General features: G+C 48.2%; 1 protein-coding gene across 2 annotated transcripts in view; it reads right to left on the reverse strand.

The window, feature by feature from the left end:
* Positions 1–9462: 9462 nt before the first annotated feature.
* PUM3 (pumilio RNA binding family member 3) overlaps positions 9463–14353 on the reverse strand; it is a 45269-nt gene continuing 40378 nt past the window's right edge. For both annotated transcript variants that reach the window (XM_029919957.1, XM_029919956.1), the window contains exons 17-18: positions 13428–13518; positions 9463–9780 (exon numbers count right to left, since the gene is read on the reverse strand). In XM_029919957.1, coding sequence (XP_029775817.1) covers positions 9648–9780; positions 13428–13518 — 224 coding nt within the window. In that variant the 3' untranslated portion in view covers positions 9463–9647. The remainder of the gene's footprint in view (positions 9781–13427; positions 13519–14353) is intronic.

The following is a 14353-nucleotide window of genomic DNA, read 5'->3' on the forward strand; positions in this document are numbered from 1 at the left end:
AGGGAAAGAGGGGTAAGAGCCCTGGGGCCCCAGGGCAGCAGAGGCACTCATGAACTGAGCACCGACAGAAGCCATCACAACACCACGAAGAAAGAAAAGACTTAAAAGACATAGTGCATGTCTTTACATATTACATCGTATGCTCCACCTGCTGGGATTTCAAGTCTTTCTGACTGCGCTTCGGGTCTGGGCAGAACTTCCAGAAACTTCTCTCGGCGGTTAACTTGAAGCGGCTCTCTCCCATTCAAGGGCTGCTGTACATTTGGCCCACTTGGGTCTCACGCTAACAACCTGCCCATCGAGCGCCCCGCTTTCCTTCCGCCACTTTCCTGGGTTCATACCCTTCTCAAGGGAGTCTGATGTGGGGATGACTGGCCGCTTAGGTCTTCCCATCAGAAAGCGGAAACGGCCTCCTCTTCTCAATAATTAACTCTCCCTTACAAATCTCAGGCCGGTGGGCACCCGAGTGGCCACGGCAGTGAAGTGGGGGACTGCTCAGGTCATCATCTCACGGTGTGCTGACAGCCCACAGCCTGACTGGGATTCTCTCGCTCCCTGTCCCTCCCCCTCTTGCATGGGCTCTCTCTCAAAATACACTTAAAAAAAAAAAAAATCTCAAGCTGGTTAGAAATCTTTTTAGTATTCTGTAACTCCAACTGTAAGTCTCTAAAGCGTTCTTTAAAACAAATTACATTTTAAAATGCAATCTGAGGGGCGCCCAGGTGGCTCAGTCAGTTGAGCATCCGGCTTCAGCTCAGGTCATGATCTCATGTTTATGGGTTCGAGCCCCGTGTCGGGCTCTGTGCTGACAGCTAGCTCAGAGCCTGGAGCCTGTCTTCGAATTCTGTGTCTCCCTCTCTCTGACCCTCCCCTGCTCATGCTGTCTCTCTCTCAAAAATAAATTTTAAAATTAAAAAAAATAAAAATAAAAATAAAATGCAGCCTGAGGGGCGCCTGGGTGGTCCCGTCATCGGTTGAGCGTCTGACTTGGGCTCAGGTCCTGACCTCACTGTTCCCGAGTTCCAGCCCCACATCAGGCTCCGTGCTGTCAGCACAGAACCCAGCTTCAGATCCTCTGCCCGCCCCCACCGCCCCAGCTCTTGCACATGCGCGGTCTCAAAAATACATAAATTTTTAAAAATGTTTAAAAAAATTTTAAAAATGCAATCTGAATGTAACAGTTTTCTACAGAATGGTCATACCGTAACTGCGAGGGACAAGATTTAAGTGGACATGCAGGGATCTCGGCCTTTCTCAAGTTTCCTGTACCGCCACTTTGCTTTCACAAAAGACCTACACTGGTACCTGTTTTTGCTAATTGAAAGAAATACAAAAGGGATTTCCGCTCTTAGGGGAAAAGGCAGGGCGGAGAGTGACAGCATTCAGGGTCTGTTTCGTGCTGAGCCCCTGGGGAGGCAGTGAGCACCCCAGCAGCGGGCAGGGGCCCCAACAAGCTCTGTCCCGGGAGCCGCACCCCACCTTGCTCAGGGGCAGGCCGCCCGAGTATTCAACTGTGTCCATGACCGTGTGTGCTGCATCTCCATTTATTTCGCACACCCATTAGCAAGATAAGCCCTAAGGTAAGAGAAAAGCCTGAGAGGTTATTTTTGGGGATCTGGGAACACTCAAAACAACTTCTGTATGGATTAATGGTAATTGCTTTCTCCACTTGATCCCACTTTGCTTCCAAAGCATTCACAGGATCGCATTACTTCAAAGAGGGGAAACCTAAAGTTCGCTTCTCTTATTTGGAAATGGGCATTAACGGACGCCTACCTTCTAAAAAGAGTGACTATATCTCCTAGGGGTTTTTTTGTCCTGAAAGGTTGCAGAAAAAACAGAGGATTACATCTGAGGTGCAATGCAGAAACGAGAAGCTGGAGTGTAATGTCAGAAGTACTTTCAGAAACAAGAAAAGCATGGGTCCCCTACAAACATGGAGTGCATTGAAGAAGGAAGCAAAAGGCAGGATGGTCAGGCTACAGAATCCGGGGAGCAGCAGGTGCAGGACTTTCTGCCCTTCTCCAGAAGCAGGTCCCCCAAGACCGCAGGGGAGAGGTTGGCTGCCTACACCCGCAGGGAAAGGATCAGCTCATCTCCCAAGCGGAAGGACGCCAAGAGAACTCCTCCCGGGCAAGACTGCTGTTTCCCCCATGTGACTAAGCTCCAAGCCTTTCTGTTCCATCACATCTTCCCAGGACTTTCCTCTCCGTCAAACCCAGCATAAAAACACGCAGGCTTAGGGCTGCTTTGGGTCTTCATGTCCCTATCAAGGGTCCCGAGTGGTGCAGACTTTCAGTCCATTGGTGGGCTTCTTGCCTGCTACTCTATCTTTTGCTACCAGAGCTCCAGCTTAGAAGCATAGCTTAGAAAAACTCAGAAGGACGCAGAAGAAAATTATTTTTTCCTCCTCTAACGCGCGCACACACGTATATATTCAACAAGAGACCATTAGAATAGGATTGCAAAGTTACAGCAACACGATCAGGGCAGTAAAAGTCGTTTCTGAAGTTGTCTCCACCTGGGATATAAATTGTTTTTGGCATATTGATTTCGGTATTTTAAGACCCACCTTTCCAGAACCTGAGCTCTAATTAATAGTGTGTCAAACAAAATTACAGCCCTCCCCCAGAAAAGTAAAAAAATCTTGTGGTTTTGTAGATAATGCTCTAGTGGGTCTTTAAACGTGGCAAATCTTTGGGTCCTATTTCTGGGCTTTTGGTCGTTTTACTTAGCGCAGTTTTTTTGGCGAACGGCAGCCCTGTGACTCGGTAGCAAACAAGGCAAAGCAGTATCTTCTCCAGGGGAATCATAAACCCCTACTTCTACAGGCTCCATTCACGTGCAAGTCTCACGGGCTTGCAACCCCCACCCTGGTGTTTTCAGATACCATCTTTATTCTCACACGTAAGCAAACGAAGGTTCACCAAGACTGGGATTTACTTACGGTCTGGGTCAGAGCCAGGGCGCAGCCTCAAAGCTGGACCTTCCGCCAACCCCAAGCTCCTTTGTCCGAGACACTGCCCTCACCCAGCAGCCCCACACACAAGGCTCGGGAATCTTGTTTTTAACGTCTCTGTAAATTGAGGGAATAGGAGGCAGGTGGCCTGTGTTGTGGAGGAGAAACTGAGGAGTGAGATCAGCTGCCGAGCAAAGCCAGCGCCCTTACAGGGCCACGTGCGGAAGAGAACCCCCCAGGAGTCAGCCACGCCCTCTCTGGGCCGGACCCATACTCCATCCCTGGAGGTCAAGGCTCCCGCACAAACTGAAACCCCACTTCTAAGCTCTACCCAGGCCTACCCCAGGCAAACAGTCCTTTCGGACCTGTCTAGCTCTTCCCCCTACTGGAGCGGCAGGCTGATGGACTCAGAAGGAAGGTGTGGGTCACTGGCCACAGCTAAAGGTGCCTTTCCCATCAAGGTCATTTGCATTTTTTAAAGGAGCTGAGTTGAGCTGGGTGTTTCCCCCTTCAGCCTACCCCGTGGGTAGAAGAGATTAACTAAGGGGCCTGCAAACCAGCTACCAATACAATGACTTACACCTTTGACTACCTTTCCTAAGGGACAAAGCTGATGTTTTAAATTGTAAAATACATGCCTGAAAGTGGTAATGAATTCATGGAAGTTTCTAGGTGATTTCTTAGCCAATATATACTCAAAAGAACAAGTATATTTTGCAGTTTAGGGCAAGAATTGCTGAAATTTTTGTTTAAAAAAATCTTTTAAAATGTTTGAGACAGAGAGACAGACAACATGGGAGCGGGGAGGGGCAGAGAGAGGGAGACACAGAATCTGAAGCAGGCTCCAGGCTCTGAGCTAGCTGTCAGCACACAACCCGATGTGAGGCTCGAACACACAAACCATGAAATCATGAGCTGAGCCTATGTCGGATGCTTAACTGACTGAGCCCCCCAGGCGCCCCATGAAATGTTTGATGTTGATGGAACTTCCCAGAGCTGTCACAGGGGCATTTCTGAACACTCCCAAATGCCGTGATCCTAGCTGCCCCTGAGGGAGCCCCAGCGGTCAGGTCCAGCTCTAGGCCGTTTGCATGCGGGAGATCATTTCCAGGACGGATCCACTGGTTTCAAGCGTGTAGATTTAAGCATCTGACCTACTTCCCCACCCTCAGCCTGGTAAGCATTCTTCTGCTCTGTTTTTACAGGTTGGACCTTTTTAGATTTTACGAGTAAGTGGGAGCCTGACAGTATTTTTCTTTGCTGTCTGACCTCTCTCATTTGGCACGAATGCCTCCAAGACCCACCCACGCTGTTGCAAACGGCAGGATTTTCCTCCTTCTCGGGGCTGAACACCGCTCCAGCACGTGTGTTCATACATACACCTGCCAGATTCCCCTTACACACTCTTCCGCTGACAGACCCTTGGTTGGTTTCGGTCTTGGCTACTGTAAAGAATCCTGCAATGAACTAAAACACAGAATGGTGGTTATGGGCAGCAATCCCGTGTTACAAACATCAACCTTACACAGGGACTAGACCTTGGTATTTCTCATCACAAAAGATAGCAACTGTGTGACTGACGGAGGTGTTACCAACGCTACAGCGGCACTCACACTGCAATGTATCGATTTATCCATCAGTGTGTTTACACCTTAAACTTACACAATGCTACGTGTCAGATCTCAATTTAAGATTTTTTTAAAAAAACGTTTTAAGGCAACCTCCCCCCCACATATATAAGTTCATGTAATCCCTACAGTGACAAGGACAGGTGCATGATGTTTTTATAGAGGAGGAGACTAAAGCAGAGACATTATGCAACTTTTCCAAGGAGCCAGGCCTCAGATCACGGTGGGGCCTTGGGCGGGTGCTCGCAGCGACCGTGCTACACCGTCTCTAACTTCACTGGATTTTCCTTTTCCAAAGGGATGTATTTTGTGTGCAAATCCATAGAAGACACCTTACCCTAACGCTGTTCACCTCTAGGAGTCCAGCAATAAACAAAGTTGTGAAGGGAGTGAAACGCTACTATGGAAAAGCAAAGCAGGCTGATAGAGAGAGGAACACTGTATTTTCCCGTCTGTAAACGGCCTTGACTCTCAGACCCGTTATTTTTTGTGTCACTAAGAAACACAGCTGTTAAAAAGGACCAGGCCAAGATGCCATCAACTCTAAGATGCATCCTCTCAGAATTGTTAGACTATGAAAACAAAGATGTGCACTTTTTAATGCTTATTTGTGAGAGAGACACACAGTGTGAACAGGGGAGGGCCAGAGAGAAAGGGAGACGCAGAATCGGAAGCAGGCTCCATGGTTTTAAGCTGTCCACACAAAGCCCTATGCAGGGCTTGAACCCACGAACCAACCGTGAGATCATGACCTGAGCTGCAGTTGGACATTTAACTGACTGGGCCACCCAGGTGCCCCCAAAAGATGTGTGTTTTCAGCACTGATGAAATAGAGTAAGACCTGGGCAGGCAGCTCTGGGCGGCAGACAAAGGAGCTTGAGACCCAGCGGAGGGCACAGAAACTTCCACAGCGTTTCCCGAGGAGGCCCGACATGCTCTGCGTCCTGGTTTCCCTCCCACACCAGCTTCTAACCAGATGCTCGTTCAGAAGGGTATCAACGCCCACTAACTAATCACCATGGCCAAGGGAAAGGTGGTGTGATTTGTGACACCTGGTGGAGGCAGGCCACGGTGGGTCACCCTCCCAAAGAGGGTGACTGTGCAAGGTGGGAGGGGAAGCCTAAGTCGGTCGGGTTAACACAAGTGGACACAGCAGTTCTGTATCTAGAACTAGACTTACGTATTAAGCAATAGAGATGGAGCAGAAAAGTCGATTTGGCAAGAGAAATGAACCCCGACTTGTCCTTTAAACCCATGTGGCTTTCTCGCTGTCACTCCCTCTCTCTCTCTCTCACACACACACGTCTTTAACAAGCATGGTCTTTCTCGGGGCGTCTGGATGGCTCAGTGCATTAAGAGTCTGACTCTGGATTTTTGGCTCAGGTCATGATCTCCCGGTTTGCGAGTTGGAACTCTGCATTGGGCTCTGTGCTGACAGCATGGAGCCTGCTTGGGATTCTCTATCTCCCTCTCTCTGCCCCTCCCCTGCTTGTGTTCTCTCTTTCTCTCACGCTCTCAAAAAAAAACATGGTTTTTCTTCCACTGCAAATGGCTGAATGTAACAAGTGAAGCACATGTCTTTACTGGTAGGTTTATCAATAAAATTATGAGCTCTGAATGCAGGAGGACTTCTAAGAGGAAAGTCTGTTTTCAAACATCTGGAAGTCATTTAAAATATCTGAATTATTCATCATGCTTAATTACAGTCCTCAAGAGCACAGTCAGATGATTCTCATAACCTTACTGCGTTCCCATCAGCCTCCATTCAAGTGGTCATCACAACGGGCACAGCTAAGCGCTAATTATTTTCCCTCAAGATATAATAATGAACTCCCCTCAGAACAAGAGCACCGACCAAAATTCCTCACTACCACGTTTGCAGCTTTGTCCACTTAGAGTCAGGAGCGGCATGAACCCACGCTTAAAAATGGGTAACATGTTTTGGTAAAAGATTCCAAACATGATTCGTGTACAGGGAAGGGAGCCGACACGGCAGCGTGTCCTGCAATGCGCTCTCTGGGGCACAAACATGTCACAGCAGGCGTGTTTGCACACTTCGGAACGCACAACAGAGCAGCCATTGTCACTGTGCCTGAAAGTCGTGGGGCCCAAATAGCCTGCTGGGTCTCCTGCGTGAGAAGCTTCACTGAAGACTTAAGAAGTCGCCAGGGACCAGGCTAGGGACTCGGGTCTCTGTGGTGGTGGTGGTTTTAGATTTGAGTAAGAAAAGATGGGGGCGCCTGGGTGGCTCAGTTCTCCCCATGGTAGAAACACGTCAGCAGTGAGAGGCTCTCCTTGCCGGGGAGAGGCCTGGGATGGGAAACGGGGGGACGGCTTCAACCGGCTCACAACCACTCCAAACCCGGTGGAAGGCCGGCAGCTCACTGTCTGGACTTGCACTGGTTCAGTTCTACCGGCCAGGGCCCTGGGGACAAGACAGTACGAGGGAGAGGCCCTGTCCATAGTGTAAGCCTCTGGGTTACCTCAGATCTGCACACTGGGTGTTAAGCAACCAGAACACCGTCAGGCAGGCGGATTTCTCTCCGGAGGCAGCAACGGGCCCAGACGAAAGGCCCGAGATCCGGGGGACTTCGGTGAGACAGCAGCCACTACACCGGTGCAATAAACCCTCAACAGCAGAGGACAGGCTAGGTCTGCCCAATTCTTATCCGTTTTCAGGGTCTTAAATATACAGGTAAGAAACCAAAGTAAACCAAAGAGCAGATAATAGAAAAGAGAGCGAAGGAAAACAAAACAAAGCCAAATAAACATAAAATAGAACATCCCGAGAGGTAAGAGGGAGTTCATCCAAAGCATAAAAAAAGGACCCTTCAGTGGAAAAAGGCTGGAAGAAGGAGGAGAGGAAATAGGTCTCTCATTTCAGAGCAAAACAAAAAGCCAAAGAAAAAAATCGAGAGGACCAAACCTGCATTCAAAATGGTAGTTAAGTTCCAAAGAATAAAGAAAATAGGACAAAGAGACAGAGAGACAATGATACAAATCCAACTCTCAGAAGGAAGAACTGAAATTTTCTATAACATTTCCACGTGACCAGCAGGAAGCACGGAAAACAGACACACCTCAAATACCAATGCACAATTTCCTGCAAGAGAAGGCGCCTAGGGATTAAAAACCGTCCTGTAACCGTCTGGAGTAGCAGTGCCCCCGCGGAAGGCCACACGTAAAAAAAGACTGGGGACAAGGATGATGTTAAGGTTTCCATAGCAACCCTACATCAAAAAAATGTTGACCAATGCCCTTAAGATTCTGAGGGGAGATTAATTTCAAACCAGAATTCTATACCCAGCTAAACTAGGCACCCAGGTGGAAGGGTATGTAATGAAGCCATTCTCTCAGCTGCTTTCTTTCATAAGAAGTCACTAGAGCTTATGCCCCATTCCAGAGGGGGGTAAGCAAGAAAACAATGCATGGGATCGCAGGAACAGGAGCCACAGGGAAAGGCGTGGGCACCTGAGTAACATGGGCGCCTTGCCAGGCTGAAGAAAGGAGGAAAATGGTACCTGCTAGAGAAGTTGAAGCAATTCTGATGAAAAGGTCCGGGAAAATTAAGAAGAATGTAGAAAAACAGGCAAACGAACATGAATGAAGCAGAGAATAACACCAGGAAAGATGAACCGGTACAGGCAACGTAAGGACGGTCCACGGCTGACTTCAGTGATTAACCGTGGGAGCCCTGAACACGGGCTTCTCAAGACCACGCACTTCTACAGAAAGACGGAGAGACGATGGGGACCAGCCTCCATCCGCAACGCCTCCAACTAAGAGAGGGAAGGGAACAGATAAAACCACAACAGAAACCCCCATCAGCTTTTAAGAACACAGCAGAGCTGAAAAGAAGGGGAAGTGCTCCCTTCCCAGCAGGGCAAAGCAGGGATGCGGAGGGCGGGCAGAGGAACACTGGCTGCGGTGGCCCCACTGGACTCTAGTTTTAAAATGAGGTCTGTTTAGTCTCGTACACGAAACAAGTAGCGGGTGTTCTCCTCCTCTTGGTGAACACGCCCTTTGCACGGAAAACACAAGTCCCCAACGTGTTCCTCCAGCTCTGCTGTTGGCCCCTCTGTACCCACCTCCTCACCTCAACCCCCGCCGCCCTGAGCCACGCGGTGGGGGCTGCAGGCAGATGGGCTCCTCTGCTCTGGGCCACGCCCCCGTCCCCACGTGTCACAGGCGGGGAGTCTGCCAAGCCTTCCGCATTGTTGCTGAATGCCAAGCGCAGTTGTAAAATTCAAACATCCTACCTACACTCCAACTTAAATTTCTGCACTGCTAACACATTTGGAACTCCATCCTTCTAACTTGAACTCTGCCAAGTCTTCAACTACTCAAGCGAAGTCCTAAGGAAGACAGTCTGATGAGTAGGAGCTACTTACTGGGAAGGCCAGGCTCCCAAGAGAGGGAGACTTTCCCAGTGACCCTGACGTTCACACGGTCCCACTGTGACCCCTTCATTCCTGTAGCACCTGTGCCCTCAGGAGCCTGACTCTACCTGAGTGCAGGTCCCATGAAAACCTAGCCCGGACCCAACCCCCAAAGCAGCAGGGAAGCCAGCTGCTCTCGCCTCAGGCCATCCTCCCCACCCCAAGGCTTCCACAAGTTTCTGCAAAACGATTCATTTTCTTCTTCAGACTTCCCAACAGACTTCCTCTGCCCTGCCTTCCCTCAAGGTCCTCAAGTCCCACCTCCTCTGTGAAGCCCTCTCAGACTACTGCTCAAGAAGACATCTTCTCCCTTGAATCAACTCAGGCTTCTCCTTCGAATGTATCTGGTTGGTGTCGCTGCACAGGACGGTTAAACCTTTCGTGATACGGCCTCACATCTGATTTGCTCAGCACTCAATAAGACAGAAGACTTGGCTGGGATTTAAAAAATCTTTTAAAAAGACCATTTTTAGAAACTGTTTTATAAATAGACTCGTATACAAAGAAGAAACACTTCCACACGGCCCCCGGATTCCCAGGACGCTGGACCCTGGCCCTTCCGTCCCACTCCGGGAAAAGAGAACAGGAAAAATGATTTCACGTTGTTCTTAACTGTTGCCGCTACGCAGCCAGTTTCTCAAGCAGTGTTTCAATCCCTTTGCTGGTATTTTTGTTTTTCTCCAATGTGGGAATCAGGCTTTTCAGTCCAGCCTTGACTTTGTTTGCAACTTCCTGGTCAGAGCTCTGGAGAAGGCTGAGGAGAGAAGACAATAATTAACCAACAAACTACATTTCACAAAACCTCTAATCGTCTGCTAGTACTATCTCCACCCACAGTCGGTTGAAAAAAATTCACTGATTGGTGAGACGAGTCTGATAATGATAAATACTTCTTTTAACCTCACCAGATGAATGATGGGGGCTGGGGGCCTACGCTCTGAAACCACATAAATAGAAAACGTTTTAGAATCTTGCTGGCGGATCACACGGCACTCCGTTCTGTACAGAACCGCTCCTATGTTCACAGATTACCTCAGGACTAACAGCCGGTTGTAAATGTGTCTAGTGAGTGTACCCCGTCCCCCCTTCCCTACCCAGATGAGCCTCCAGAACAGAACCCGTGTGCTCTATTTCTCCATGCCACGATACCGCGGGGCACAGCACATGACCGAGAGTGCTCCCTGAGTGACCGTGTGAGCCCTCAGGAAAGGGGGCCCACGGAGGAAAGGTGGCGGACCCGAAAGGACAGCAGCTAACAGCCTTCTGACTAAGCTCTGTAGCTACCGCACGTGAGGAGGCGAGGAGCTCACTGGCCGGGGCCGAGTCTGCCTCGCCACCCAGTCACCGCGGCAGCCAAGAGCGCGCGCTTTAAAATCTCTAAGACTGTTTCCTGTTTCCTGACCTGTGAACGAGAGACTTCCCGGGGCTCCAGGGATCTCATACCCGAGGCCCCGCGCCAGGGCAGGTGCTCCGCATAAACATGAGCCACTACGTCAGCTGTGCCACCCCCACAAGGGGACGGAGTCCTGGAGGCTGGTAATGAGCCCCACCGCGCCCCCGTTCTCTTACACGGGGACGGGGCAGCACACTCCCCCCGCCCCCCGCAGGATACCAGGGCTGTGAGTTTCCTGCTCCCCTCTTCTTCATGACCACATGTAATACTGACCTCAGAAGCACATCCTAGAAACAAATCCCTCGGCATTTCCCTAAGGCCCCAGTCCTGACCATGTCCAGCGGTCCATAAAGGAAGGTGAGTCAGCTGCACCATGCAGCACCTTGCTGTCGGCAGGGGACACGGCACAGCCTGCACCTGCAAAGCCGCACAGTGAAGCGCCCTGGTAACCGCTGTGTGACGCACCGGGTAGTTTCTGGCTAAGCACGCACTCGCATGATGCACGGCCGTAACAGAAGTACTTACTGAGCACACGCGCTGGACATAAGGCTAAGAATCTGACGTACACCATCTCATACAGTTTGCATGACAACCTATGATTACTACTAATCCAACTGTACAACCAAGAAAATGAAGGGTCAGAGAAGCTGAGTGATCCGCCCAAGACTAGATCCACAGTGACCTGGGATCGGAACCCAGGCGGTGCGTCTACAGCCCGTGATGATCTAAATGCTAGAGAATTCTGCTTCCCTGAGTCGTTTTTCAGAAACATACAAGACTAATAAATACTCTTTTTTCACCCAGGATGCTTTTCCCCTTATTGTAAAAAAAGATGTATGTGTTTGGGGGAAATACCGCACAGCTCTAAAGTAAAATACACAAGCAGAGAATTTCACCAAACAAGGCAAGCACATGTCAGGGAGCTAAAACCACTCGAACTGATTATTATTGTGTTAATTATTAGGTTACCTGTAGTTCAACTTCCCTTCAGAACCTCAAATGTTTTACGTGCTAGTATTCTTCCCTCTAATGTCTGAAGTCCGCCCAAGTGGAGCTTTGATGGATGAGAACTCTTTACAAATTAATTTCAAGGCAGGGTGGAAATTTTTAGTTAATTGAGTGTTAATGAAAGAATATGTCAGTAGGTGTTAACACGCCAAACGTTTGATAAAGAAACATATTAAAAAAGTTCAGGTTTCAGCTAATGGATTCTGGCTGTTCAACTGCGACCAGAAAATTAACTGAGTTTTATGAGAAATGAACGAACGATCGGCACCACCCAGACATTTGGAGATCCTGATCCACCTGACTTAACGTAAGTCTGTACGGACCGTGTTTAGGGGTGTATGTGTGCCCACATCAACGTGCAGACCCAATAAAGAGTTCTTTTACAAAAAATACAGATAAAGGTGCACTGCGTGCTGCATGTGAGATACTGTAGGACATTCAAACTAAGATTGGCATCCCCTCTTCCAAACCTCTGTAACACAGCAGAGGAAAAAATCGGCAGTGATTGCTTCCCAGCAACCACCACATCTATCTTAAATGAATGCTGTTAATAGAAGGGCTTCACATCCAGGAACAAAATTTATGTAAGTTTCAATGACCTGTGAATTATAAATTCAAAGTAATTGTCTGGAGAAAAATAGACAAGTTGAGCACATGCCTCAATTCACAAATCATCAGTATTCTGCCGTTTTAATTAGAAATAAACAATTAGCATTGCAGACTTCAGTGGCAAATACTCCCAGAATCCCTTTAAGAGTACTTGAAAATAATGAAAGAAAAACTACATGTGAAGTCAGTCGTGATTTTAAAAAGAAACTTTGTCAGTTTTCATAGGGAGAAGACTCACTCATTAAAAACAATGCAATTACAATTTTGGTCAAAACCATAAATGTGGTGAAACAATCAAATGATACAAGCAGTGTATAACCTCTTATTTATATGTGGAATCTAATTTAAAACAAAAACAAACACCAAACCAAACCAGGCTCATAAACACAGAGAGCAGATCAGTGGCTGCCAGAGCAGGAAGGGTGTATGGGGGAGGGGGCAGGGGGTGGATATGGAAAAAGGGGATCAAAAGGCAAAATAAGAAGAAGAAGAAAAAGAAAACAAAAGTTGAAGAAGAGGAAAAAAACCAAAACAACAAAAAGTGACACGGTCTCCTGTGCACCTGCCTCTCAGGATGGTGTAAGGGGATGTCACAGCCTTGCAGGAAATGACCGGGTGAGGAGATGTGGCATTAGCCAGACTAAGAGCTCATTCCTTCGGATCATATAGTTGAAGCCCAACAAATGCGAAATGCCAATAGGTGAGCCAGTTGCTATAGATCTTTTTCGTTTTTTTGAGATATGTAATTAATAACGGCCATAATAACGTTCCAGAAAACATACACTTGGCAAGTCTTAGGAATTACATGATTTAGGGGCGCCTGGGTGGCTCAGTTGGTTAAGCGGCCAACTTCAGCTTGGGTCATGATCTCGTGGTTCGGGGGTTCAAGCCCCCTGTTGGGCTCTGTGCTGATGGCTCAGAGCCTGGAGCCTGCCTCAGATTCTGTGTCTCCTTCCTCTGACCCTCCCCTGCTCACGCTGTCTCTCTGTCTCTCAAAAATATATAAACATTAAAAAAATTACATGATTATAATTATTTATGATTTATATATATATAAATTGTATATATAATTTATAATTATAAGGTGTCCCTCCATAATCGGGGGAACAAAGGAGGTCACGAAAGGGATCTCTACCAATTAATCCAATGTAAAGGGATTTCCTGAGAGAAGAGTGAGGGAGCAAGAGAGAGAATCCAATTACGTTTTGGTCAAAACCATCAAATAAACCTTAAGAACCCATGGGAAGTGTTAGGTTTGGCCTCTGTTTGACGTGCCTGTCTCCACCGAGTGAGGGGAGCGATGGCCGGCTAGCAGACACACAGGACAGATCGGAGGAAGGCTGTGGAAGGGGCGTCAGGAGGCGGAGCCCGAGGGGCAGAAAGCGACATACCTAGAAAGCACGATGGCCCCTCGGTTCACGCCAGCCCAGGACCTCAGGTTCTTCATACCAACATGCTCCACAAGGGTTTTTGCAAAACAACCTGAAAATTGAAAATATACGGAAACTTAGTGAACATCATACCAAGATTTCAGCTCCCAATCTCCTTCTCTACTGCCCTTAAACCTGCAAATCTTCTAATAAAAGTGAATAGAGTTCTGACTCCATCTCCCTTAACACTAAAAATTCCAGCTCTGATTTATTTAATGTGTGTTTAAAAATTTTTTTTTATGTTTATTTTTGAGAGAAAGTCGGGGGGAAGGAGGGGAGAGGGATGGGGGGAGACAGAGAACTCGAGTACGAGTTGGGGAGGGGCAGAGAGAGAGGGAGAGAGAATCAGAAGCAGGCTCCAGGCTCTGAGCTGTCAGCACAGAGCCCGATGTGGGGCTCAAAACCCATGAACTGTGAGATCATGACCTGAGCTGAAGTTGGATACACAACTGACTGAGCCACCCAGGAATCCCTCATTTTTATTTTGAAAAGCCACCGTAATGTCCTAAAATTCTCCTTTTTAAAATATGTTTCACTTATTTTTGAGACAGAGTGGGGGGGCAGGGTGGGGGAAGAGATAGAGGGAGACAGAATCCGAAGCAGGCTCTAGGCTCCAAGCTGTCAGCATAGAGCCTGACTCTGGGCTCAAACTCCTGAGCTGCAAGATCATGACCTGAGCCTAAGTCAGACACTTCACCAACTGAGCCACCCAGGGGCCCCTATTTAATGTGTTTCTAATACAGCCACTTTTTTCAACTTTGGTCCAGGTCTTAGACTATATTTGGAAGCAATTACTCAAGACAAACAATGAATTCTTCTAAAATGCCCACTTGGTCATGCCTACATCTCTCTGTGCTATTTAATGGCTTAACCCAGACCCGAAAGGT

Source organism: Suricata suricatta, chromosome 13 (genome assembly GCF_006229205.1).
Source record: "Suricata suricatta isolate VVHF042 chromosome 13, meerkat_22Aug2017_6uvM2_HiC, whole genome shotgun sequence".
NCBI classification, from domain to species: domain Eukaryota; kingdom Metazoa; phylum Chordata; class Mammalia; order Carnivora; family Herpestidae; genus Suricata; species Suricata suricatta.